This window comes from Mycteria americana, chromosome 1 (genome assembly GCF_035582795.1).
Source record: "Mycteria americana isolate JAX WOST 10 ecotype Jacksonville Zoo and Gardens chromosome 1, USCA_MyAme_1.0, whole genome shotgun sequence".
NCBI classification, from domain to species: Eukaryota; Metazoa; Chordata; class Aves; order Ciconiiformes; family Ciconiidae; genus Mycteria; species Mycteria americana.
This window is the reverse complement of record NC_134365.1, coordinates 105,272,530-105,299,937: the sequence shown is the minus strand read 5'-3', so window position 1 is coordinate 105,299,937 and position 27,408 is coordinate 105,272,530. Positions and strand designations below refer to the sequence as shown.

The following is a 27,408-nucleotide window of genomic DNA, read 5'->3' as shown; positions in this document are numbered from 1 at the left end:
AACAGTTAGCTGCTAATCTTTCCTTAAGTCTCTTGACTTGAAAAATGTCTTTTTGGAGGACACAGCCCTGAATGCAGCTGAGCTTTCAAGCCAAAATGAATATAATGCTTTGTAGTCATAAAACTTTGCTAAGCCAGACTTTTCCCCAGCCCATCCTTCACAACACCTCATTATTGAAAGTAACTCCTTTTAAAATACTAGTGTTTCCTGGGCAAGTCTTAGAGGGGAAACTTTTCCTGCTCCATTCCTCCAGCTGCTGAAGGGAATGGAGGTATCTCAGAAGTGGACTGGCATTGCTAATCTTACTGGGAAAGCTGGAGTTGTTCCCTTGTTGTTCAACTCTCCCTCACCACCATTTGGTCAATCCTTCATTTCTGTCATCAGTGATGTTCCCATGTTTATGCATCAGATCAGGCACGTGGCTCACAGGGCATCAGCCAGAAATCACCTCTAGGGGATGAAGCCACATGTGGGACCTGTAGTAGTGATGAGCTACTGACAAATGAGTCCAACAGGACAGGAACGAAAAGACTGCCCAGTTCTTAGTTGGGAGGCTCAAAAAATGAGCACAAGGGCAGTGGCAGGGGATGTCATTGCAGATCTTGACAGATGGATGACCATGCTACAAACCCACCTCTCAGATATGAACCAGCTTCCTTACACAGGTTCAGAGGAGACACTGACAGTCAAAAGTTGTCAAATGTTCCTTTTCTTTCATCTCTCTTCATCCCCATTTAGTCCCTAAAGCTTTATGTTAATTAAGGAAATGAATGCCACAAAAACTTGCACGACATCCATGCAGGGCCCATTCTGTGGAGAAAGCAGCTTAGCAGCCCAGGAAATTTGGTCCTCTAACATTTATCACTAGATTCATTTCTAGAAATTTGAAATAACCCAAACAAAGCAATGCCCCACAAGCAACGTGAGCATTATTCCTCTAGTTACCTGACCAGGAAACACCATGTGTCTGAGCTGGCAATAGGGCCCTACTACTTTTATTTACCCTAAAGGACAGCACACACTGATATTAAAAGCCATACATGGTTTTGTGAGCTAACATCGCATGAGAATCTAATAGTATTTGAGATGCTATTTTGCCAGGAGAAGAATAGTGAAGAAAACTACCTGCAAATGCGATCTGGTCATACAGATGATGTTTGAGATGTCACTTTAGAGCTCATAGGTGGCTTCATACATTCTTTCACACCCTCTTCCACTGAATCCTGAGGCTTACAACAGTGAGAACAGACTGAAAAAAAAAGATCCCTCATTAGTATTTGGAATTCCAGAAGACATAAAAGTGCTGAATCCAAATGCCTTCTTCAACAAAGTAAAGTATAACTGAGAGTGGGAAGAAAGGAGAGAAGAAATTAAAGAAAAAGAAATCTTTTAGGTCCAGTTACTTCTATTTTTCCTTGGCAGGACCCGTCCTTGCAGTGCATCTGTATATGGCTGGCCCATATCCATAGTCTGATCTGATAGAAAGCTCTGTTTTATATAAATGTTATCTATGTAGCGTCATATGGATAAAACAGTTCTCATTAGCACATGGCTAGGACCTCAGTCTGGCACAAAGACAGATTGCTACATGCTAAGATAAGGTCAGAAGGGAAATAATGGTAAAAGTTACATGTCACTAAATGCAGTTTACCAAGCGAGTGAAAGAACACTGGTGTTAGAACCAGCCAACCAACTCTTTCAGTGCTTTAAAAGGAGTTCAGATTAAACAGGTCCCCTTGGTATCTCAGCATCTATGAATGACTTTTGTTTTAATAATTCCAGTTGAATCTCTGTGTGCTATTACAGCAAATTGTACTTGCACAAATTTTGCAACATGGATCCTAAACTTGATCTCTAATCTTGGTCTAATCTTGGTGCTTTGTGTTAAATTAACTGAAAAGCCAAAAAAAAAAAAAATCTAGAGAGTTTCCATTCTTAAATTACTGCAAAGATAGGCTGTGAGCTCCTCAAAGCAGGGGGCTGTGAACCTCAACAAAGCATCTACATGTTTTGGTCACCACCACAATCACACATCTGAGAACTCTTATTTCCGTTTTGCTCTATCTTTCTATTCTTCCCTCCCACACTTCAGCTCTTTGAAGCATGGCTTTTTGAGCTCAGAAACCGCTCTTAGCATCTTAGCTCCCGACTCAGCTTTCCATATGCCAGAACAGAGGCGCTCTCAGACCTATTCTGAGCTCCCGCAATACCTCTTGAAAGGTGACCTGTAGCAACACCAGCAGGAAGCACTATTAGGACAGATATCTCCCTTCCCAGGCAGGTGGCAATGCACAGCAGCACCGAAATGTGACAACTGTACAAACTGGGAAGTTGGATTGAAGCTCTAGCTTCAGTTTCTTACAGTATACGCCTGGTCTGGAAAGTGGCTGTACAAAATAGCACCACCTGACTTGGCAAATCTACTCCCTGTGCATATTAGGAAAATGGGACTGAAAGGGAAATTCCAGTTTATGCAGCCATGTCCTGTCGTAGTGGGAGACGGACCCAGAGTAACGATGAATCTCAATATGAGTATGGTCGTTCTCCTTTATTCAGATTACTTAACAGGTTTATATAGAAGCTAAGCAAAGCACGCGCTAACAGCGACTATTCTATTGGATAACTATACTTGTCCACGCGCTTAAAACAATTATATGATTGGTACAAAGTTGTCGTTCACGCACTGTTCACAAAAGGGGGTTTTATCAGCACTTTCCCAGGCTTAGTCCCGCTTATCTTGCTTTACCAAGTACTCCTTCTGCTGTTCTCAAGGGAATTTCACCTTGATCTCTGGCTCCCAGGCCCCATCAAAGGCTGGATTGCTCACATCAATTAAGCTGTGTCCTTTTTCACTTAACCATTCTTCCACAATTCCCCCTTCTTGTTTTTGAGCGATCCAGGCATGATTTATCATGGTTCTAAAAGCCTTTTTTACACAGCTACATGCTACACAAAAACACAGACCTATGATAACTAAAATTATTAAAAGTCGTAATCCCTCAGCTAACAAACCCTTTAGCCATGATGGTAAGGACCCAAACAAACTGGTTAACCATTCATCAAAAAACCCCTGATTTTGTCGAATTTTGTTGGCATGCTCTTTCAGCCATCGTAGTTGTTTGTGAATTGATTCACTGTGATCAGACAGGTTCATACAACACATGCCTTCAAAATCCTCACAACCATGACCTTGGGCTAATAACAAAAGATTCAATTGCTGCTCTATTTTGCAAAATTGCGTGGCGTAAGCTATTTTGATCCTCTAATAACGTTTCTATTACCTGGGTAGTAACATTTGCTTGTTTTTCAGCCCAACAGGCTAATTGCCCAACCTGTTTCAGGGCTCATCCTGCTGCCCCCCCAGGTATGAGCAGGGACAGGAACACTCTCTCAGTAATACTGAGGAGGGTAGGTTCATCATCGCAATCCAGGGAAAGACCCTTGACCCTTTTTTTTTTTTTTTTTTTTTTTTTGAGTACTGTATGTCTAGGTCATAGGATCAAGATGCTTAAAACGTGAAAAGAAAAAAAAACCTTTAACTGTAATTTAAGCAATGAAAAGTTACAATAACTAAGTAGTACTATGCACGACAATCCTTCTCAGTCATCTCTAGAACTTGAGTAGTTTTTTATATTACCATTCACAAAAATTCAATAATGATCAATAATGAAATAATATTGATTTAATATTATAATGAAATTTAATTTCATATTTAATATTATATTCATTTAATATTATATTTAATTTAATAATTTTAATTTTAATAATGTTAATAATTTTAAATAACAATTTAATAAAATTAATAAAATTAATTTTAGTAATTTTAATAATTTTATCAATCTTATATTTAATTTTATATTTAAATTTATATTTAATTTTATTTAATATTATAATGAAATAATAATGGTTAATAATGAAATAATATTGCTTTAACATTATAATGAAATTTAATTTTATATTTAATATTATATTTAATTTTATATTTAATTTTATTTAATATTATAATGAAATAATAATGATTAATAATGAAATAATAATACTTGCCAAGTAATGTTTTTGCTTTAGTGGTCTGGATACAGTTACAAAGTAACTGTGAATGACAATCTTGGCATATAAATGGTTAGCAGATATTCATTCCAGAATTTAGGCAGCTGTCTGGTGCAACCCGATACATTTTGTAAATAGTTTTCCATATAAAATGTCTCACAGAAGGCTTTACAGCTAATCATCCTTTGTATATGCATACATAAGAGGATACCAGTTGCAATATAATCCATATTTGGTTTTTTGGTTTTGGTTTGGGTTTTTTTTTTTTTTTGGGGGTGGGGGGGTGTTCACTTTCCTTGCCCGTTTTCCTGTATAACCAGAAACGCTAATGTCGCAGGGCCTTCAGCCCCCCCCCACAGGCTTCCAGTGTCCTTCTAGAATTGCATCTTTGATGACACCGCTCCAGCGTGTGGTTCTAGGGAGCGCTGGAAGGTTCATTAAACATGGAGGCACAGCTTCTCCTTTCCCTTTTGTTTGTAATTCCAGAGTATCAAGACGTTTTAAAACTGCTTGCAACACTTTTGCAGTGGCATCAGAGGATTGCGGCAGCTCCTCCCCGTTAGGTGATGTGGTAGTTCCAGAGGATTCCGTAGAGGGAGGCAGAGGCGGATAGAGCGAGGGTGAGGGCGGCAGCGGAGGCGCGGAGGGTGGCTCCCTGGGCGGAGCTGCAGGGGGAGGCCGGCAGGCTGCTCCGCCCAAGCCGTTACGTTCTGCCGCCCCCGCCCCTCCAGGGGCCTTTGGCGGAGCAGCTTCCGCGTTCGCTTCACAGTTTGCATTAACCCTGCTAACGGGAACTTCCGCCTTTTCTGGCGCCTGCACTGATTCCGCCATAACACGCAGTTCAGAAACGTTTTTACGGACAGTTCCAGACGCGCCTCTCACGGCAGGCAGCCCAAAAAATCGCGCAATAGGTCCCGGTTTGTTTTCGGGCTTATCTTTAGACACTCCCGGACCTAACATTTGGGCAGCAGCGCAAGCTACTTCCCTCTCCGCCTTCATCGCTTTCAAAGTTTCCAAGGCGGTGTTCCAGAGTCCACGAACCGCCTTTATTTCCTTTTCTTCCTTTTTATTCCCCTCTATTGTTTTCTGCCACATTGTTCCTCCAAAATCTCGCCATTCCGATATGGAAAATAACATGCAGGTGTCAGAAAATTGACCCCAACATTGTCCCAACTTAATCAACCTTATTAACTGCTTCACTGGTGCTTCTATCCCTCTCTTAGAGAGGATTCCAGTGAGCAACGTGGCCGCAGCTTCTGTTCCCATCACTGCGCCTGAGAGGTGAGGAGCGACCTCACACCGGCGTCTGCCCTGCTTCTTGCTCCAGGCAGCGCTTCCCTCAGCCGTGGTTTCCCAGCTCCCCTCCTCTAGCTGCTTACCGCAGTCACGGAGATTTCATCGGTGCGTAACCATCCTCTGCTACCAGATGTCGGAGTGGGAGACGGACCCGGAGTAACGATGAATCTCAATATGAGTATGGTCGTTCTCGTTTATTCAGATTACTTAACAGGTTTACATAGAAGCTAAGCAAAGCACGCGCTAACAGCGACTATTCTATTGGATAACTATACTTGTCCACGCGCTTAAAACAATTATATGATTGGTACAAAGTTGTTGTTCATGCACTGTTCACAAAAGGGGGTTTTATCAGCACTTTCCCAGGCTTAGTCCCGCTTATCTTGTTTTACCAAGTACTCCTTCTGCTGTTCTCAAGGGAATTTCACCTTGATCTCTGGCTCCCAGGCCCCATGAAAGGCTGGATTGCTCACATCAATTAAGCTGTGTCCTTTTTCACTTAACCATTCTTCCACAATGTCCCATGTGGTTGCAGGTGATCACATTCTACCACATTGGTATGCTTTTTATATCTACTTTAAAAGCAATTTGGTTTCTATATAAAAGGCTATCTCAGAATGCTCCAGAATCTTACTAATTTAATGGTAAGGAACCTTTTAATTTCCAGCCTATATTTGTTTAGAGCCAAATCTTCCAATTCCAGATCATTTTCTCCTATAATTAGAAGTTCATTATCCACGCAGGTAACAGCACAGGCTGTGATCAGCTGTGATTTTCTTGGTTTCAACCTGCTTGCTGCTTTCCCATTGACATAGCCCCAGGGAAGAGCAGGGGAGAACCAGGGGTGTCATAGGGGCACATGAGTGGAAAATGAGTAGGTGCACAGGTGTAGCCAAGAGCCACTGCCTTCCAGAAGCTTCCTTTCTTTGTGGTAAGACACCAAAAGAAAAGTAGCCCAGCCTGACTCAGTGGTCACAGCGGTTTTTTGAAAGGGCGTGGTTGGTGAGGAAGGGAAAAGAAAAATAGTAATGCTACCTCCACACCTCTGACTTGGAGGTGAACTTGTCTGAAGTTGAAATAGAGGTAGCAGAAGACACAAGCATGACAAACTTACAAGTGTCCCTAAGTGAACCGAGTCCCTGCTACCTAGCAAATAACGACTTTCCAACGGGGGATACCACTGCAACCGTGATGAGCGAAGACGCTCAGGCTGGTGACTTCTGGTTTAAGTGGGCTGAACATAGAGCACTCAGTGTGGGATTCTTGTCTCCAGACTTGACTTCCCCAGTAACCTGACAGAACTTGACTGGGTGATATTTATAACATGTTGCAAGGCCTGCTGTCTTTCTCCAGGACTGATTTTCAAAGCTGCTAACAGGGTGTGGATAGGACATCTACTGCTGTTGACTTTCAATACTGGCTGGATGCCTAGCTGCCTTTATAAATCCATTAGGTGCCTACCCACATCTTTAGGGACTTTCTGGCTAGGTCAGCTTAGACATGATTAGGAGCAACAGCTAACAGATGAGATTTTTTTGAGTCACACAAAAAAAAATCTACTCAGCTGCCAGCTAACCCTGAAATGCTTGAGGTCCCCTTTGTCATTGAAAAACTCCTGGAGACATGTCTGGAGTTACTAAAGACTTCATAGGGTGGGACAGGGCACCTCACCTGTGCCATTTTTGGCCACACAAAGGTGACAAATCCGTCTCTCCTGATTGGGGCTCTCCTAAAAGTGGGACATTGCTATGCTTAAGTCCTTTCTGTGGCCCTAGCACTACGTATTTTTGTAACTTTGGCTCTGTGACTTTTCTGAGGGATTGTCTGAGTAGAGTGTGTAGAGAGATCCCATTTTGAAACTGTCAGTGCTCAGCTGTATCTATTATGATCACCAAGATTCTTGGCATCTTCAAGCATCTTAATACATAAAAATGGATCTTTTTGAATCTTTTCAGTTCTGTATACCCCTGATTTTGGAAATATTCTGATCTACTGTCAAAACTCCCTATCACCCCTTCACTCTCAAACCTGAACCCTAGTGCTGCCTGCACACAAAATGTAGGAAAGTCCTGAGCTGGACTTAGATTTTGTGACAGTAGATGCTGCATGAAAAAAAAAAAAAAAAAGGAAATGAGAAGAAGGTACAAAAATACCTAGTGTGTCAGTATAGTTTCTATAAATGTGTATTTTACACAGAAACTCCACAAGCAGTAAGAGACTGTTTCTTGAAAAAGGAGCTACACTTACCATGCCTTGAGAGGTATCTTGCTGCTAGGGCGATAGCCAAAAGGAAGATGATAATGATGATACTTGAGGCAGTAATGACATTATAAGGTGGAGGCACAGTAGGGACAATGCAGTCATTTGTTTTTTCTGAGACAGAGAAATAAAACATAAATAAAGGGCCCAACAACATTTTGGCATTTTCATGTAAGAGTAGGTACGTGAATTTTGGTAGTTCTGGACAAATTCTAACTCAGATATTCAGCCTGAAAATTCCCTTAGTCAATAAACAGACAAAGCTGGCACCTAAATTTCTTCCATTCCCCCACATTTGTTATGTGCTGAAATTTTTAACACATCCACAGAATCTGAAATGCTGGGTCTTTGTCCAGAACAGGGCTGAGACAGGCAGTATTTAAAACCACATAAGCTGTTTTTAAATAAACTGGTTAGGCTTGGTGGAAAAGCCTGAGTCCGTATCTAGAAAACTTCCATTCTCAAAGGTAATCTGGAGTTTTTCTTACTGTTTTCACCAGATGTATGCCTGCTGAATTCACAGGTGATGGAGAATGATACCTTAAACAGACTAGAATAGACTTTTTTCTGCATGGCAGGAAAAGTGTTGTGGCAGAGTTCAGTTTCAGTGGATCTGGAGCCTTTGGCTTTTCACCACTGGAGATGACCATTCTGCCACTAGGACATTAGAGTAGATAATGGGCCGTTCTTGTACAGTACGGACAACCCTAATTCAACAGGAGCATGTTCACAGATCTTCAGATTTTCATCATCTGCATCTGGCACAATTAAGCATTATTCAACTTCTAAGACACTAGCCTGATGCACTGTACAATCTTCCCCTCCACTGTAGGGTTTGCCTGCTACGTTTACCAGAGGCTGCATTCTGTCTGGAACTCTGTGTTCATGGAAGACTTGTTTGGAGGACCATTTCCATCATACCAAAATTGGAGTGGTTCAGCATCTTAGAAATCAAAAAGTGGGGGTTTTGCAACTGCTGTTGTCACTTTTGATTGCACTGTCCTCTGAGAATCTGTGTGACAACAGTCTATTACTATTATTACTTCTTTTGTTGCTCGCCTTTTCTATGTAGTATGGTATTCATAGCCTTCTTCCATTACTGTCTCTAGGGACATTATGCACTACATATCCAGCAATAACCAATATTCATAAAGCACTAGTTTCTGGCATTCATCCTGAAGCTGAATGGCACCTCTCCTCACGAGCCCCTTTGATTTTAGTAAGGTTGATGAATAACGTACCTTGATGAATAAGGTACAATTCCCTAGGAAAAAATAGCACTTCTCTAGCTTTCCTTGAAGGTGCCCTTATCTCTACAGTGAAAACATCAAACCCAGAGACATTTCAGAATACTTTTTTGGTAACAACATTAAAAAAAATCCTTTTGGCTTTAAGAATTTTCTTGCAAATCCCCTTCGACTGCAAAACATCTGGACTGTACTGTGCTGCCTTCCCTCATGCTGTTTCCACTTGTGCCTCAAGCTTTTCAAAGCACAGACTTATCTATTATGTTATCACTTTTAAGCCACTCACAGTGATGGAATTTTTTTCTGTACAAGTTAACCCTATATTAAATATGTGTATGAAAGCAGAATTTTGTCTAGACCCCAGCTGATGGTTTTCTGTCACTGAAGCAGGAACAAACATGCTTGTTAAATGAGGAAATTCTTTTTAAGTGCAACCTGTGGCTTTTAAGGCACACACATTTCTCAAGTCACTCCATTCGAATACCGGGTCTGTGCCACACAACTGGCAGCAAGACCGTGCTGGTACAGAGGGGCACTGAATGGTGGCAACCCCAACCTGTGGGAGCCACCGAGGCTGACATCATGAGGTCACAACGGGGTCCAATTGCCCTCTCAGCCCAGCTGTGACTCTTAGTAAAGCATCAGGAAGGCAGAGCTGTCTCTGCTTGTCAGTCACTGTTGTAACTCTCCTCTCCCACCCCTGCTGTCTTACAGCCTTTGAAATATTTTGGTGTGCAGCTCACAGGCGGGATCATTGGGTCATCCTTGCATGAACAGATACACAAAATCTACCGCTTTCTCAGAGAAGCAACTCAGCAGATTCAACAAAATGGTTTTGTAACACAAGCTATTAATAAAACCTACTCAGAAGCAAACTGGTGGACTTGGTAAAGCCATTGTATTCAACGGAGCAAGTGAAGCTGACGTCTTTGGTCACGTTGAGCCACAGTTCGCCGGTGATGTTGTACAGGCTGAGGCTGGACTTGGACACCCAGCTGGCATTCCACACCACGGACACATTGTTGAGGGCTCCAGAGATTTTGGGTTTGGGGAAACCTCCATGAGAAGAACATCTTACCACCACCTCAGTCGAGTCACAAGAATTAGAAGATACTTCTACTGTTATGTTCGGCTTACTGAAGTCAGCTGAAGCAAGAAACATTTAGTTACCATTCTGTCAGATTACAGCGAGAGCTGCAGTCCTGATCACCCATGGTCAAAGCAAAGACTCCCCCACAGGGCATTCTTCCTCTATCATAATCTATTTGGCCTTTCTTGTGCCTTAGTGTTCTCCCCACAGCCTTGACTGGATATGGCCTTGGCCTTTGCTGCTTCTCCTCCTGGGCAGTACACAGAATTCATGACCGCACCCTTCCCAATGCCGCCATTTGTCTCTACATATAGCAGTTTGTGGAACAACAGAAGGCATCATAAAACAGGTAGGAAAAATACAGGACTGAATAAAAATCTGTATTACAGACAATGGCAGACAATTTCCTTTTCCCTCCCTTATTAGTCCCTTCCCAGCCAGAAGCTCACAGAGGTTCCATCTCTGCTGGGAAAGGAAGCGAGTCACATGTTGGTCTCTCAGCCAGTACGGCCAGCAAGAGACCAAATTACATTTTCTGCATGAGAGCCCTTCCAGAAGGCCCAGCTGAGAGCAAGACGCAGTCATACTAGTCATTACAAAAATGCATAGCAATACACAGGTCCTCTCAGACCATGCTCTCACTGGACTTTTTTCACATTGCCAAAGACAGTTTTCAGAGGTTTCCCACCCAGACAGCTTGTTCCATGCCTTCTCGCTGGTCAGATGTATTGCTGTAAGTGTTTGTGCAGCTGCATGGTGAAATGGATGAGAGGACTAATATGAGTGAAGAAGGAGAAGAAAGGTGGTGTCATTTTTAGCCTGCTTCCCCTTGCCAATCTGGTTCATTGTGTTACTGCAAACAGTTACATTGGTACAACTGAGGATGCCCACAGGTTGTAATAAACAGCCCAGGGTGAGGAGGAGGAAGAGGAGGAGGCAAGGGGTGACAAAGGAGCTATTTAAGGCAACTCTCCCACTGGAAAAATTTCCATGGGACCACACCTTTAGCAAGAGAGGCACCAGTCAGAAAAAAATCAGCATGTGGCTTCCTGGTGGGCGTAAGTCACATCAACACCACTGCTGCCAAAGAGACCAAATTCTCCCTCCCACCTCTGCCAGCTGTAGGTCCGTAGCCTGCACACCCCCTCAGGCGCTAGCCCCAGCCATGGCAAGGCCAGGCAGAGAGCTGCAGCAGGTTGCTCAACTCACTGCAAAATGACCCTTTTTGGAGCAGCTAAGGTTTTGTCTGCGATTGCACGCTGCCTGACTCACCATTTGACCACATGGCTGCTGGGATTAAGGCAGACAGCCTTGCGGTCATAGCATGTCTTCCACAGCTTATGCTGACCACAAACCCGTGGTCTAGGCTACCGAGTAACTAGTGAAAGAAACTTGCTCAACATTGCACAGCCGACCAGTGGCAGACAAGGAGAGACCAGGATTTCCTTCCAGGCCCACTATCTGTTGAGCAATATGGCATTGACATCCAGTCTGGAAAGTTCCTTCAAACATCCCAGCTGACTTCACCAAGGCTCCTGGATCAGTCAGCAGGGAGTAACACCTTTCTGCCTCTCTCAGGGTAGCCTGATTCCAGCAGGGGCAAGGGGAGCTTTCCCCTTCCTGATCCCCACAATAACTGATCCCACTTTTCCACAGGGAGCAGAAGTCTACCACAATTATTACAACTGGCCTGTTAAGACAGCTAGGGGATTTCTGGAAGGAAAGAAACTGGAGTATTTGCAGGGAGGAAAAGAGATTCGTTGTTTCACATTTTTCATGCAGTTTACTCCTCAGGCCTCACAGCTAGAGAGGGTGCTGGCAGTGCACTTCCCTTTTTTCATATCGGTTCCCAGAAAGATCACTAAATTTATCTCCTTGCACATATGCCCACCACGCCTCAGACTGGCAGGCAATGGCCAAACCTCAGGAGCTTGTTTTTTTTTGCTGACGAATCTCATTCTAGATGGGGAATGCTCATTCACTGGCTTGTCTGGAAGATTCCTGGAACTCTCTGCTGCTAAAGGTATTCAAATGTATGTATATATTTATGTATGTTACCAGTATCTCTGGCTTTGGTTGAAACCAACCGCCACAAAAACAGTGGTAGAAATGGAAAATAATGTCAACGGAACTTTTTGTAGCCTCCAAGAAAAGATTCAGATTCATTTTGAGCAAAGGAACTTGGGTTGTTTCTTTAAGGTAAAAAGCCTCAAATCTCCAGCTGAGTTCAGCATTAGGTTGTGGAGCTGCAGCGTAGCCAGCAAGCTGGCCAGGCCCCTGGAGAGCCTGGGCTCCCAAGGGGTTGGATGCAGGGCTGGGATGCTGCTGTGGCCACAGAGAAGCAATGCCACCCCATTCCTCTTTCTGCTAGGACGCTTCCTGTGCACCAAGGACTTGGTCTCTGCTTTGCCCAAAAGACAGCAGGGGGCAGAGGTGGCCTAGGGCACCCACCAGCAGTGGTACCTGGGGAGGGATCTGGGGAGGGGTTCTTGCCCAAGAGGGAGGCATCAAGGGGAGGAAGATGAGAAAGGCGAATTTTCTGTACCTGGGGTAGCTGTGGAAAGGTAAGGAGGGAGGCTGCTAGAATGGAAATACAAGGGCCTTAACACACCTTCCAGCACTCTTTTAGGTTTCCTGATGAAAGTCTATCTGCTACACTATGACTAAAGCGTGGAGGAGTGTCTCTTACCCCCAGAGGTTGGCACCAGAAAGCCCCAAGTGTTGGGAGGCAATCCACCTACCTGTAACAAAGAGGGTGACAGGCTCATCACACACAACAACTGAGTTCTGCGAAAATCTGAGGTGCTGAACTACACACTGGTAAGGGCCATTGTCCAGGATTTCCACAGGGTAGATCCACAGGGTGAGGTTCCTGTCATCCATCTCTGTCCGATTCTCATACCGCTCGTGCTCGGAGATCTTCTTCCCCTCTGCGTAGGCAAGCACTACCTCCGTGGTGTTCTTCTGCCAGTAGACCCGGTAATTTTGTAGACTTTCTGAGCTGGGAATTTCATGACAACATGGCAGGCCGACTTTTTCCCCTGCTTTGCTCTTGACTACTTTCTTCTCCAGAGCACAGCCTGTAGGAGGGAGGCAAAGCAAAAGTCAGTGAGACAGTGGTATAGCCTTGTGTCAGGACCTGCTGTGTAGAGCTCACCTCTTTTGGCTCTGTCTGCACCTGCTAATGTACCTCATCACCCACCAAGCTGTTTACAACGTCAGCTCTGCACTGAGGGGATGCCTACCTTGGCATTGCCTTTTACATGATGCCCCAGTCCTACTTAGGATCCTGAGCTAGTGGGCACACAATGATTTCTGCATGGATTACTGAAGGCAAATGCAGGAGAGTTACCTGCCTGAACAGAAATTTTGCTGGCCCCTTGAAAGAACCACACCTCAGAGTAAAGAATTGCCATTATTCATGTAAAGGGATGAAAACATACATGCCCAAACTGCTGTCTCTCTGCTCTCCCTTTTCAGAGCTCAGTGTTTGGAAAGTCTGTGTCACCCTCCGGTGGGTTCCATGCATGCCAGACAGGGCCACAGTGGACTATTAGTTTGGGGGTTTTGGTTTTTTTTGGAAGGGTTTTTCTTGTAAAAGAAAAAAACTCAAACCTTTCAAGATCCCAGAAGCTAGAAGCAACCCTACAATGACAAACAAAGGGAAAGATTCAAACAACTGTCATCAGCCTTCTAGTATTAGCAAATGAACAATCTTGCCTAGTCTAGCTAAGACAAATTTATATTTGCGAAGGCCCATGGGCCTCCCTTGGGATTACTTGCAAACCAGCATAGGCATTCCCTAACTCCTGCCCAGCGACAATGTCGGTGCCATACCCACTATACAGGCACATGCCTACAATAACAAGCTGAGGCCCTTGCAAGGGGGAAATTCAGTACAACTTTGACCAGGTTAGCAGTAACCCCCCTGCTTCTCACTCTGACTTCTATGCACACCGCTCCCGTGATCAGCCCTGCTTTCCCACTCCCCTTCCTCTTTCCAGAAGGTAGGCGCTCGCGGGGGCCAGGACCTGACACGCAAGGGAACAGCCTAGCAAGGAGCTCCTGCTGTTGCTGGAAGAGTGACCCAGTACTGACACGCTGTCCTGTGCTGCAGCAAGGCCAGGGCAGATGGTTGAGCTTTCGCCTGGGTTTGTGTAACCTTCAGGATGATGCTTATCCCTGTGCACCCTGCTTGTTAGTCCAGAAGGTTGGGATGCTTTACATTTACCCTGCTTGCCTCAGCCTCGCTACCTTAGCACCCATCTCCAGTAGTGGAAGGGGGATACCGATCTGTTGCACCCCACTGATTGAGAGCAGAAAACCAAAGAAATAGCCAGCCTCAGGGCAGAGAAGATTCAAATTCCCGCTTCCTTCCCTGCAGAACAGATCTCAGTAAACATGTCTGAGAGAGAAAGCAGGAAAGTCCTGACCAGGCAGTCCGTCACTGATGGGGAGAGTGCCACATCAGCTGTCAGTTGAGGTGAGACTCCATGTGCAAAGCCTCAGCCTGAAGCGTGAACTGAACGCTTGACAAAGCTGAGCCTAAGAACTGCCACCCACCCCCAGAAAAATCTGGCTGATGCTGGCTCACATGTTATCGTCACTGCTAACGCCTAACCGCAGCCACCCTGTACACAGGCACAGAGTGCAGCGCTCAGGGTGTGACCAGGGTGCTGTGACATTCACATTCAGCTGAAGTGTCCAAGACAGCCACAAGCTTGTTGCCCACCAGGGCTTGTTTGCTTAGAGGTGACTCGCAGCCCTTTGGGACGCCGTCACACAGCCCGCAGCGAGACCCCTGCAGCACGCTGACCAGTGCCCAGTGGTACCGGTACCCTTTGCAGTCCTCCAGCTGCTGGTGTTGGAGGGAGGCAAGCAGATGCTCAGGCAGTGCCCTGGCACAGCCTGATCTTGGGGCAGCATTGGGGCTGCCTGATGAAGCTTAGCCCAGGCAGAGAGCCTGGGACAGAACGTGAAATAAGTTCTCACCCCCTTCCCCTGTGACACACCTACCCCTGTCCCACCCACACGCTTGACATGAAATCCATAGGAAACACACTGAAAAATACTGGGGAGGTCCTGGCAACATTATGGAATGCTTTAATACTAATTAAATAGAATATGTAATCAAATGAGCGACTTCTCATTTAACTGGTTTCCCTCCACTCAGCCAGTTCATTGGTCTTCCAAAGGGAAAGATTCAAACACAATTCCCCCCCCACCCCCCAAACCTGTACTTCCCCTTATAATGCATCACAGACCGTGAGCAACCAGACTGGCGCAGACCAGGAGCCCACTCAGCCCGCTGACCTGTATCAGCCAGCAACTGGTAGCAAAATGGTAGAAAAACCAGTTCTTCTACACTGCACAAGATAAGAACTGCCATGCCCTGCCAAGCTTTGGCAGTCATGAATTTAGGGATTTCTTGACACTGGCAGTTTAATCCCTACTGCTAGACCTACCCTTCACTAAGAGATCTTGCCCCTTCAGGAAAGCACATATATTTTTGGTTTCCACAACATCCTGTGACCATGAGTTACATGGTTTGATTACATGCTGTGTGAAAAAGCATTTCCTTCTGTTCACCTTAAAAGCAGCCCACTTCAGGCTGTGATTCTTGAAGTTCCTCCTCCTGCGTGTCTGCATGCATTTGTGTGTGTGTTTTTTCCCTCGACCACATCTTCACTTGTTCTCATAGTTCAGCTCTTACTATTGTTGGAGAGATTCTCAAGAGCAGCCAGTCAAACTTTGGGATTGTGGAGCCTGATAAAGATAATTTTCTATTTTCTTTTGCAGCAATAGGGGAAGAGTAGGCGTACAGTAAATGTCAGGGTGACATCGCATCATGAGTTGCACGAGGTTCTCCACGCCTTGCCCCTAAGAGTCTCCTTTGCAACCAAAAGGAGAACAAAAACCTCCTCGGCAGTACATGTGCAGGGGTTGGAAACTCCTGCTGATGTCACATCTACCCTTAAAAGGCTCTGCACCCTTGAAACTGCAACCTGAATGCTGCAAGGCTGAAGGAACCAAAGTCCACAAAGAGTCATTCAGCCCCACAAAAGTCCCCTTTCACTTTAAAGGTGAACTGCAAAGCAAAAATGAAAATTCAGTTCTGTCCCATTTCTGTGCTGAATGCTCTCCGTAACCAGGCTGTGGGGGAGGTATCCACCATGGAAATAATTTTTAATTTCTTTTCTAGAAAAAAAGATCCCTCCTCTTCCTACGCCCCCTGAAGCCCACCCGCTCCCTTGCTGTGCATGCATGTTACTCCGTCACTGGAAGCCCATGGTGCGTGGCAGTGCTGAACTGATGAAAGGGCTGACTTTCTGTTCCCCGGGCAGAAAAACATGTTTCATTCAAACTATGCCTGTGCTGCAGATACCCCACATGGCAGGGCTAATGAGAACAGAAAGGTGAGTGTAGAGGAAACCTGTCCTTTCCTGTTTGCTCCGAGAGTCAGCAAGCAGGAGAGCTATTGAGCCTGTATCCCTATTTACTTCACTCCTTGCCCAAGCCGTGTTTCAGACAGCTTGGTTATCCTGGCCATGCATACAGTCAGGCCGTATGGGAGAGCAGATTGCCTCTGGGACAGAAGTCCTGCAGAGACATTTGACTGTAAAAGCAGTAAAAGACCATGCCATGCTTTAGAGAAGCAGTGCGGAACTGTTGGAAACCTTCAGATTAATTCCTGGTGAACGGAAACCCCAAAGCCATTCTCTTTCCCCTCAGTTTCCATTTCTCTGCCCTTCTGAACGGCTTTGCCTTTTTTTGATCTTACCTTGTGTCACCTTGCTTCGCACGCAACCCACAAAGCAATGTACATGAAGAGAAAGGTCCTTCTTGGTGGGCCTGGAGTCCTTTGCCCCCCTCCCCCCGCCCCGTGTAAGCAGCAGATAAGGCAGTGGATCTGCACATTTTGTTGACCGACAGTCCTACAAAAAGCTCCGAGGCGTATTGTTGGTGGCCCTCCAAAACTGGAAGGGTCAAAACAGCCTTGCATTGCTTTTTTCCATAAGGTCCCCTATTTATCTTTGCAACAGCAGCTCTCTACTCTTAAATTATTGGCATCACTGATTTTGCCTAGGACTATGCACCTGGGATTCCTGCTCTGCTGGGGCACCGACACCTTTCTTGCCCTCTGTCTGCACGTGGGCTGGAGAAAGGGACTTCAAGCAGCTCTGGGAGTTGGTGGACACCATGTTGTGGTGAGGCAAGGGCACTTCTGGTTACCAGGCTGTGCCAGCTGAGGAAAACATGTCTCGTGGAGCTGTGGCTTTCTCCTGGCAGCCGTCCCCTGGGGTCAGTGCAGGAATCACACCTGACAGTGCCCAGGTAGTTCTGCAGCTCAGGCCCCTCATTTAGAGTGAACAGCACATTTGCCCCAAACTTGTGGGATTTATCCTTTGAGGACAATGCTGTATTTTGTGGGGATTTCCAAGCAAGACAGATAATCAGCTGAAAAATTGAGAAATTTTGAAAAGTCGAGTCTTTAAAGGACCAGACGCTCTTCATTGCTCTTTTCTTTACCCCAGGTGATTTTACCAGTGAGGAATCAGATTTTCCCAAAGCTTTCCATGGAGTTAAAATTCACCAAACGTCCTGTGCTACACTGGAATACACGAAGAAGTGCTTTGTATTTAAGCTTTGTATTTAAGCTTTGTATTTAAGCAGTATTGTGACACTGTGAATACGCTGATCACAGAAAAGACCCCATTAGATGCCCAGATAAGTTCTATGTGGAGACATCATGACATTTCAGCAGTGCATAAAATCATTTCCTTCCTCTGCATTTTGCTGTAAAGACCCCATGAAAGGAGAAAGATGGGATGAAACAGAGAAAAGTGGGTGCTGGTAGGCCCTGCTGGCCATCCTTTTTAAGGAATCTGTGACTTGCATATTAACCTGGGCATGAGTGCCTGACAAGCCTCCTAGGCTCCTTCTACCCAGACTCCAGCAAGTGCAGGCATGCAAAGGCAGGTCTCAGCATGCAGGGAAAGGAGGAGCAGCCCCTTCCCCTTGCACAACCCCAAGCCCAACCTTCCGCTCACAAACCACAGGCCTGCTGCTACCCTTCAGCTTCTCTAGGCTGCTCTGGCAAAGCAAAGCAACTGCAAACCCAGCTTGCTTCACTCATGTCACAGTGACCTCTTGCAAGGTCATGTTCCCTTACTCATCCCAAATGCGGTGAGAAAGAGGAGCAGAAGGGAAGGCGTCCTGAAGAAAAACAGCGACGCACTTCATTCGGCAGCGGTTCCCCTCAGTCTCGCTTCCCTGTACCCGCTCACGCTAGTCAAGCGTGCCTGTGGCCATTAAGTAACGGGATTAATCCTAGTTTACGATGATGTCATGGCTTGCCTGAGGTAGGGAAACAGTTTAAAGAGGTTTTTCTACAAGTTCAGCTCTGCTTGCTTCTGTGCTGTAACCTCAGGGCGCCCTGCTTGGAGCGGTATAGCAAGGGCATGGCACCCCTTACATGGCTTTATGCACTTCCCATCTTCACATTGCCACATTCCTCCTAAACAAAACAGTAACCTTGGTTCACCCAGCTGTATACTGCGTGATTTGGCCACGATTATAATATCCCCATGATGTTTTGGTGCCCAGCTCCTTCAGCAGCCTTTGTTCCATTTTAATGCTGTTTTGTTTCACATGCAAAGCCTTGAGTGAAGAAATCCTTGAAATCATGAAGCAGCTGTGAAACCAGAGGACACCTTTCTGCATCTATAGACAGAAAGACAGCCCATCTTTGGGGGTGCGCACTAATCCCTTTTTTTTTTTCCAGCAGCATGTTAACTTGAGGCCTTATTGATGACAAATGAAATTACCAATCTTATTTGTCTCCCTGAGCATAGTTTGATAAGCAGTGATGCACTGTAGGTAACACTCATTTCAGAGTGGTTCACAGGGCATTCTCATCACATGTTGGTGTCTGATGTGGTCCCAGTTTCTTAGACCTACATTACTCCCACTGAAGCTCTCCCTCCGACTACGGTTTGCTTTGCAGCTTGCAGACCAAATGCTCTGCTTTCTCCAGTCTTAATCGCTGCTCACCAGAAAGCAGATTTCACTCACCCCTGATAGCCTTTTGCCACGAAAGCCAGCAAGGCAACCCAGCCAGACGGGAAATGAAAGGAAGTGCCATTACTGAGTCACGACTGTCAAAAACCTGGCTTCAAAGGGAAGGAAACTCCATTAATCACGAAAAAATTCCATGATCTGCAATTAGCAACTGAGAAGACGAAAGGGAATCTGAAATACTTTGTAAAGGGGCTCACTGCAGCACTGGGGCAACTCCAGCCAGCCGGTACCCTCCTTCTTGCTCCTGCCAGTGCCCAGCTCGTGTTTCGGTACTTCTTGAGATAAAGATCTACTGCTTTCTGAGTCACCACTGCCCCAGCTGGGACAAGCCCACTGCCTGGGTATGTCCAGTCTGCTTTGTTTATAACACCAGTAAGATTGCAACTCTTTGCAAGTCAGTTTCTGGCACTAGCCAGGAGGTCAGATCCAAGCAAGGAGCTGGAGATGAGACGCCAAAGTACTTGGGGGTGAGGACTATATAGTGTCTTAAGATCTTCCTCTTTGCTGCGGAACCCTCCACATGGGTGTTGCTCAGGGAGGAGAGGAAGGAGAGCTTGCTTATCTCCCCTGCTGCATACCAGCGATAGGGACAGAAGGATGTCCTTTACTTGGGCAAAGAAGCGAAGGGAAGAGTCTTTCTGAACCTCCCCCTTTCTCCGTTCCCAGCGCACGGAGTGGGTGACCCCGCTAGAATAAAAAAGGGCAGGGGGAGACATTAAATCTGGATGTCCTCAGAGGATTTGCATATTTTAGTTCCTTTTGAGATCAAATTCCTGCAGCTGGCTCAGCACTCTTACGATTTCCCAGTTTGGGGGCAGAAACTAGATGTGGCAGTTGCGTAAGACAGGCCTTTGGGGGAGATTTGTTGCACACAAAGACAGAAATGAATTTGTTAATTTTTCCCCCTGCAGACTCTGTCCCTTGCTGACTGGATCACTTTGCGCTTCCTCTATATTTATCTCCCAGCTGAATATGTTTTCAGATCATTTTCCTAATTCCTCCAGTACCACTACCATGCATACTGCTGTCCTCGCAACACAGCTTTTGAAGTTGAGGTCCTCCCCACTGCTTAAGGCCCCAGTTTTCTTCAGTGCTTGCTAAATCTCACTGCCTTGTGTGCTCCCCAACTAGCCAGCCAACTCTTGGAACTAATAGAAGGTGAAAGTGCCCAGTAATCAGGAAAATCAAGTATAACACCTCTCACATAAGCCCACTCAAACTTAGAAAAATGACAATTTTTTTTTTTTTTTGCTTCCAAAGTACTTGCCCACAGTCATAGCAATATTCACTAGTGGACCTAACAATGCTACAGGCCTGCCAGCCGTTATCTCGTTACAAAAGCCTGGTCCCTGCTTGGGCACTAACTCACAAACGCTCTGCAGACAACCACCTTGACAATAACCCCGCAGCTGGAGGACTGGCTGGAGGAGAGATTAAACAGTGCTATATAAGAGCGCAGCATGGCGAATGGCAATTAACTGAAGGAAACGAGACCAAAGCAGTCCAGAGGTGTCTGAAAGCTACAAAAGCTGCAGAGGGAGTGAAATGAGACACTTGGGCAGGGGCCGCTGGAGGTACCAGCTGGGAGCATTGCAGGGCAGGGTGGCATGGGGAAGGGGCTCTCTCAGCTGGCAGGAAGCAGCGTCTGATGGTAAGGTCTGTTCAGACTGAAGCACTTCCCCCAGCGCAGGGATGAAATCCTTGTCTGCCAGGCATTTAAAACTACACTGGAGGGTACTTGCTTTGGGGAGAGCAGCGGTGCGCAGAGAGACTTGCCTCGATAGTCTTTTCTAACAACTTTTTATATGATACGGTGGCATTCTGGGCTTGCCAAAAGGTGAACGTCTGTGTGAATGTCTGAGTGCTGTATAGCTAGATATGCCACCGTTAGCCAGCAGTCAGCACTTTTATTTTCAGCCAGGGAGTCCCCTGGGACCAATGATATTTTAAAAGCATAACAGTGAAAAAGCAGAAGCAAAGCCTGTGGCATTTCCGTGTTGGGAAAGATTTACATATTCTCAAATGACCTCCTGAGACTCCCAATGGTGATGTCCCTCCAAGGGGACAGAACAGCTACAATTAAACATAAAGTTCATCTATTTAAAAACAAAACCGACCTCCTTTCGCCAAGCAGACTTCACTGCGCTCAGCACATTTGCCTTGCCACCTCATGAAAAATACCACATCTACATGCGCCCAGCACTTATAGTAGGAAACACATGTTAAAAAGGAAGGAGAGCTTCTCTGAACATGGAAATTCTCCTCCAGCCTGGCACAACCTCGGGGTGCAGCCAGACGACAAACTGGCACTGATCTCATGCCTTCCCCACACGAGCAGCGGGGATCTGGCTTCCCCTTCCCTTCCAATCTCATGTGTTCCCAGTGCTTTCCTTGCAGGGCTTTCCAGGGGCTGGTTTAATACGCCACATTGGTGGAAAACAAGGGGGAAAAAAAGAAACTTTCTGCTAAGCTAGAAGGCGAATTAGATCATCCAACGATCAGACACGTACCAGAACTAGTGCAAAGGAGGGGAGGATCACGTAGCCAGAAGCAGAGGAGAGAGGAGCAGGATTGCACCTTTCCGTGGCAGTGACCTGTTTGGCCCCCTCAGCTGTGCTGCCTGTCTGCATCCCTCTCCGGGGTACACAGCATCGGGTGTAAAAGCAAACTGGCACTGAAGAGAGCAGGCTGACCCCCACAAAAAACTAACTCATCACAAGCGAGGCAGGGGGATAACTCCATCAGTGGCAGCCTTCATTTATGTCAGATTCATTACACCCATTAAACCACACTTGTAACTCAGATTTGAGGCAGCAACGAGCACGAAAGGTGTGAGGACATACAGGGTGGCAACTTCTGCTGGCAACCTACAGCAGTGTGTAAAAACTTCAGCCCCAACCTTTGCATATTTAAATGCAGGAATGTCTGACATTCACATTGCAAAAAGGTTACAAATGCCTCAGCAATCCAAGAAATGCAATAAAGCTGTTGCCCTCAGACTACTGTGAGCTCACCGGACATCTGGGTTCATTCTGATCTAACTGGAAAAAGGAAACAACGTGGGTGAAAGGAATGTCTGACCAGTAGCTTTACAAACTCAGAATGCAGGCATATAACTGTATTTTGACTGTGTAAGAACGTAGCTTGTCTATGTTTAATTTTCTGTGTTTTTTCTAAAGAATTCTTTCATTTAAAAAAACACAACAGAAGAAGTAAAACAGAGTCTATAAGCAAAAGCAGGAGCCTTTAGTTGGGTTTCTGTTTCTTCCGACAAGCTGTTACAGCAGGTTTCACTCTATATAGACAGACAGAAAAAGGAGTTCCTTAGTTCCGCTGCTCCAAAGACATTTTTTTTCTGCATGTCTGGAACAGGAGGAGACAAAAACTCATCCGAAAAAAAGAAATTGAAAAACCTGCTGAAGGCAGCTAGAGCAATAAGACAGAAACTCAATTTGCATCCAGTGATCAAGTGGGCAAATCTGGTACGTAAAGAAAAATTTCTGCCATCTCCGCCACAAAATCTGCCCTAGGCACAACCCATACTGGAGCTGGCATGGAAATCAGCCACCAAGAACCTAAAGCTCATTCCTAGACACTTCAATATTTGGGGGGTCACAAAACAGGGAATCTTTCTCGTTCTCCACCCTTTGTCCCTTGCTGAAACCCAGCTCCACTCCGAGCTCTTTATTGGCAGTAACACGCAAGAGGGGATTCCCAGGGTGAATTACTTGTGAGCCATCACTCGCTCGCAGTGCAGAGGGAAGTGGCTATTCCCCCCCCCATCCCAACTCTCCAATAACTCAGAAAAGCTGTAGGGATTTTCCTCAAAACTTCCCAAAAAATTTCACCACTGGGAAGAAACCAAGAACTAGACAGTCCCCAGTCAGATGAAAAGACTCCAGGGAAGCCTAAAAGGAATACTCCATGGACAAAAACCAGGCTCGCTGGGGCCCTGCAATCAGTGCCTACACCATGTTTGCCACAGGACAGGGAAAGGTCGTACTGGGTGACTTCTAGCAACATTTTCCTCATAGAACAAACTGAGACTGAGAAAATCCTGATATTCGTAGGTAGGTGTGAAGGTGCAATGCCAGGAGGAAAAACAAGCCCATGGGGATACTGGCAATGTGTTTAGACCATAAATAAATAAGTTTGTGCTGTAATCAAGGCTGTAATCAAGGCTGTTCCGCCTTCTGCCAGAACACTGTGCTGAGACAGCAAAGTGTTCATGCATATCACTGCCTCCAGCAGCAGATGACATCTCAGAAGCAGCTCTAAATTACACTGGCATTTCAGTGGGTCACCTCAGGTGAACCCCAGAGTAGCAAAATTCAATTCAAGGGGAAACAAATGTATCTATGTAGCTTGGGCATACGCAATTTCCTATGAAATACAACCTTCAAATCATCCTTTTTAATTAAGACCCTCTTAAAGCCTTCTTCTACTACTATGTAAAAATTCAGCCTGGCATTCCCTATATTACTATTTCACTCACGTAGGGCATACGGAGAGCACCTGCTTTCATCTTAGCATGCTACTTGACCTTTCGGAGCGCTATGGCGTGGAGGTGTGTGAGCACCAGAACACCTGAGCTAAACCCAAGGATGCAAGATGTAGACACAGGCTCTGGGTGCCAGCTTTGACTGTGCCTTGATGTGGTCATGACCAGTCCCACGAGGTCAGTTCTGTGAACGCTGGCCTTGGTGACTCACTTAACAATGCGTGGGAAGTCACTGGCAGGGCCATGGCAAACTCCCTTTCTGGGCTTCACCATTTTGCCACGACAAGGTCAGAAGTTGGTCCTTGTGGTCCCTGTGGGTGACCTAGGGAAGGCATCACCTACAAGTGCCAGTAAAGCTTTTAAAACCACTCATTTGTGGGTACTGTAGTATGTATTTTCAAGGGTCACCAACATAGGAATACCTCTTTTTGCAGAGAAAGGCGGCAGGGTGTGTACACGTGCATACAGAGGGAGAAAAGAAAGCATATCAGATGTGCTGTCTTTGTCAGCCTGCCAAGCAACCCGCTCCCGAGGCACCAGGACTTCCACAGACTCATTGTGCAGGAACCATCTAACAATTATGCCCCAAAAGCTGATATAATGCTTTTAAAAAAGCTTTTTTTCCCCACTCTGCCTCTTGCAGAATTAAACCCCAGAATTCTGTGATTGATCAGATTTGGAGAAATAAGTCTTCTCAGCAACAGGATGACCAAACTCTGCTGGCATATGGATTTGTGCCTTGTGTTTCCCAGCCCAGACACTTCTCCCCATGCCTCCCAGCCCATTCCCAAGCCCTCGGTGGTGCCACGCTCCTTACAGCCCCCTCGCTGCTGCTTCCTGCCCTTTCTGTCAGCTGGGCATGAGGAGGGGCAGCATGGGCTCTGGCTGTTCAGGTGCTACCCGTGGCTAGCCAGGGGCTTCCATGCAGTGGGTGAGAATGCCACATCTCTGCCAGCTCTGCCTCCCTGTCAAACTTGGTTGAAACTGGGCAGGGGATTCGAAAGTTATGAGCAGGGGCCTAAAGAAACAGATGAAGAGATGGAAAGCACGATAAACTATCATTCCCTTAGTAAGCCATATAAAAAAAAAAGTACAACTACAGGAACGCCTAGTTTTCTATTATCAAACTCCTATTTCTAGTACTGGATATCAGCATGCATCAGACTGTTATATCCAAGTATTGCCCATCTTTGGTCTTGGAATCGGCATCCTTTTTAGAGAAACTACATGACTGGCTAATTACCGCATGCTTATAATTACATTAATAACATACCACAAGCTCTTACAGTACAGAGAGAGAAACAGTTCTGCACATTAGATTGTTCGCCCATTGCAGTATGGGCGAACATACATCTGTGCTTGACACGTGCTTCACAAGAGCAGAGGTAGGGGAAGGAGTGTCGGGGAAGACAGGAGAGCAGAGATCTCATGAATGGCATTTGAGGTGCTTGCTTTCTTTACAAGTGAGCTCTGCAATTCAATCCCTGTTAAATTCTCTGAGTTTTGTTTTAAGATTCTGAGACTGAAACGCAAAATGAAACTCAGCATCAAATATCTCCCAGTTTCACAACATCAGCGTGAAAAACTCCTAATTTTGCATCACTGGATTTTTAATCAAAGCCCGGGTTTGCTCCAGAGTATCGTTAGCTGCAATGAAACACCAAAATTGCCAATAAGCACAACGTATTTTGCATCCACAACGAATCCCAGCTGAGAATTGAGTTTTGTGTGGTTTCAAGGTTAACATTTCACACAGCTGAGGAGACTCATCCCAAGCCTCTTGAGGTCGGGGGGGGGGCCTTGTGGACTTCAGCAAGTTTTGCAGCAGGACCTTGGAGAAGGACGGGGGAAAGCCATTGCAGTCCTCTGATGGGGACTTGGGTTGCTGGAGAAAGCACTCGCTGTGTACTGCATGGGTGGCAGAGAGCCCTCCAGCCCACCACCCTGCGCTGTCTTCGCCACCATGCACTCACTTTTTGCCATCCAAAAAACTCCAGAAACTGCCCTGCTACCAAAGCTGAGGCCCAAGGGGTTGCACCACATGCTCACTGTGGACATCAGCCACCCTGAAAACACCCTCCTCGCTCTCACTCCGGCTGGGATGGGTGACCACCTCACCCCTCTGGGAGTCGGCAGCCCGACACGACTGGCCCGGGGAGCCGACAGCTCACGGGTCATCAGCACTCGCCACCATGGTTGCAAGCCAGCCACCCCCAAACCCTGGCCCAGCCTCAGCCCTGGCAGAAGACACCAGAAGGAGTGCCCTGGGGGCCACCCTCCCCCAAAGACCGGCAGGAGGGCACTGCCACCCGCTTGGGCCCAGCGCCCCCCTCCCGCGCTCCCACGCCGGCCGCTCCTGCTTACCTAAACTAAGGCTGAGCAGCACGAAGAGCCCGAGCCCCAGCCACCTCCTGAAGGCCAGCGCCGGCGGGGCGGCGGGCAGGCACGCCATCTTCCTGTAGCTCCTGGGCTGGGAGGAGAGGGGCACACGGTTAGGGGAACGGCGCCCGAGGAGCCACAGCACCCGCCGCCGTACCCCGCTCCTTCCTGCCCGCTGCCGCCCCGAAAAAACACGAGCACAAGCCCGGCCCGGCCCGCTTCCCTCCCCCGTGCCCCGGGGTACCTGCGGCTTCCCCCGGCGAGCGGCCCCGAGGCCACCCCCTGAGGCGGGGAGGAGGCAGGGGGCTCAGTGCCGGGCCATAGGCGCCCGGCTTGTGCCGCAGGACCGCGGAGGCGCTCACTCCCCACCGGGGCGCGGCGGGAAGACCGGGAGGCGGGCGGGCGCTCGGCCTCATAAGTCGCCTCACGCCCGCCCACGGCTTCCTCGCGGGACGTGCGTAAGGTGCCGCGCCCGCCGCCTCCGCCGCCCGGGGCCGGCGCCGGGGCCGGGGCCGGGGCCGGGGCCGCGGCCGCCTTCCCTCTCAGCGCCGGTGTGGTGGATGCGACCCCGGCGAGGGGGCAGGGGCCTCGGGTGAGGGGGCAGGAAAGGGCCCTCCCGCGGCTGGCGGGCGTCGAGCCTGAGTGTCGTGGCAGCACCGGCACCCGTGGGGCTTCTCAGGTTGGAGTTTAAAACGCAACTGAGTCAAACGCCTGACGCTCCTGTGGGAATAATCCTGTACAATGATATTTGAAAGTAACCCCCCCACACACACCATCCTTTCAGGCCCAGCTGGATGTCGTCCGTCAAGTTCAGTTACATAAAGAAAATTTTTAAAAGACCGCCAAAGCTGCAAGTGTTGGCCATCATGGCCGAGCAGCCGGACAGGGAGCAGCCGCCGGACATGTCACCAGGCCCAAACGGGCCGGGGAGAGCATCCATCCGCCCCGGCGGGAGAGGCGGAGGGAGCGCTTGCCTTCCCAGCGCCGGGCCCTCCTTCTCCAGGAGGCACCCACCGCTCGCCCATGGCACCCACCACCAGCCCCTTCCTCCCGCTGCCTGGCTTGCCCCGGCTCTGGGGACAGGGCAGGGGAGAGGCACGGCCTGTCCTTCCTCGAAAGCCTGGAAGGGCAGAGCCCTCACAAACCCGAGCGGCCAAACAAAACTAGTCTGCAGCAGACCCTAAGCAGAAAAACAAACCGCTTGGTAATTAAGAGCCCGAGGGAGTAAACACGTGCTAAGTGATGTAGATTTGTACAGATACTGCACACCCTCCTGCAGGATAAAACAAACCCCGGTATAGTGTAAGGAGTTATATTTAGCCGTAATAACCACAGCGAGAGGGTTACACACTAATGAAAACCTGATTTTCTTCAAGGAAAAAAAATAAAGTGCAAATGCAAATGAAGATTAAAATCATTTATTTAAATGCAGATTTCTGGCTTGCTGATTTAAATTACTTTGATTTAAAACAAATGCATCCATTTTATCAGAAATGATGTGCCACTAT

At 47.0% G+C, this 27,408-nt stretch overlaps 1 protein-coding gene across 2 annotated transcripts in view; it reads right to left on the bottom strand.

Annotated features, from left to right (window-relative positions):
• LOC142416466 (T-lymphocyte activation antigen CD80-like) overlaps positions 1–26,373 on the bottom strand; it is a 29,812-nt gene extending 3,439 nt beyond the window's left edge. The window contains exons 1-6 of one of the 2 annotated variants that reach the window (XM_075516068.1): positions 26,145–26,373; positions 25,886–25,991; positions 12,681–13,019; positions 9,714–9,995; positions 7,591–7,716; positions 1,126–1,249 (exon numbers count right to left, since the gene is read on the bottom strand). In XM_075516068.1, the coding sequence (XP_075372183.1) occupies positions 1,143–1,249; positions 7,591–7,716; positions 9,714–9,995; positions 12,681–13,019; positions 25,886–25,973 (942 nt within the window). In that variant the 5' untranslated portion in view covers positions 25,974–25,991; positions 26,145–26,373 and the 3' untranslated portion in view covers positions 1,126–1,142. The remainder of the gene's footprint in view (positions 1–1,125; positions 1,250–7,590; positions 7,717–9,713; positions 9,996–12,680; positions 13,020–25,885; positions 25,992–26,144) is intronic. The other variant, XM_075516059.1, reaches the window with a different exon arrangement.
• Between the last annotated feature and the right edge of the window lie 1,035 nt (positions 26,374–27,408).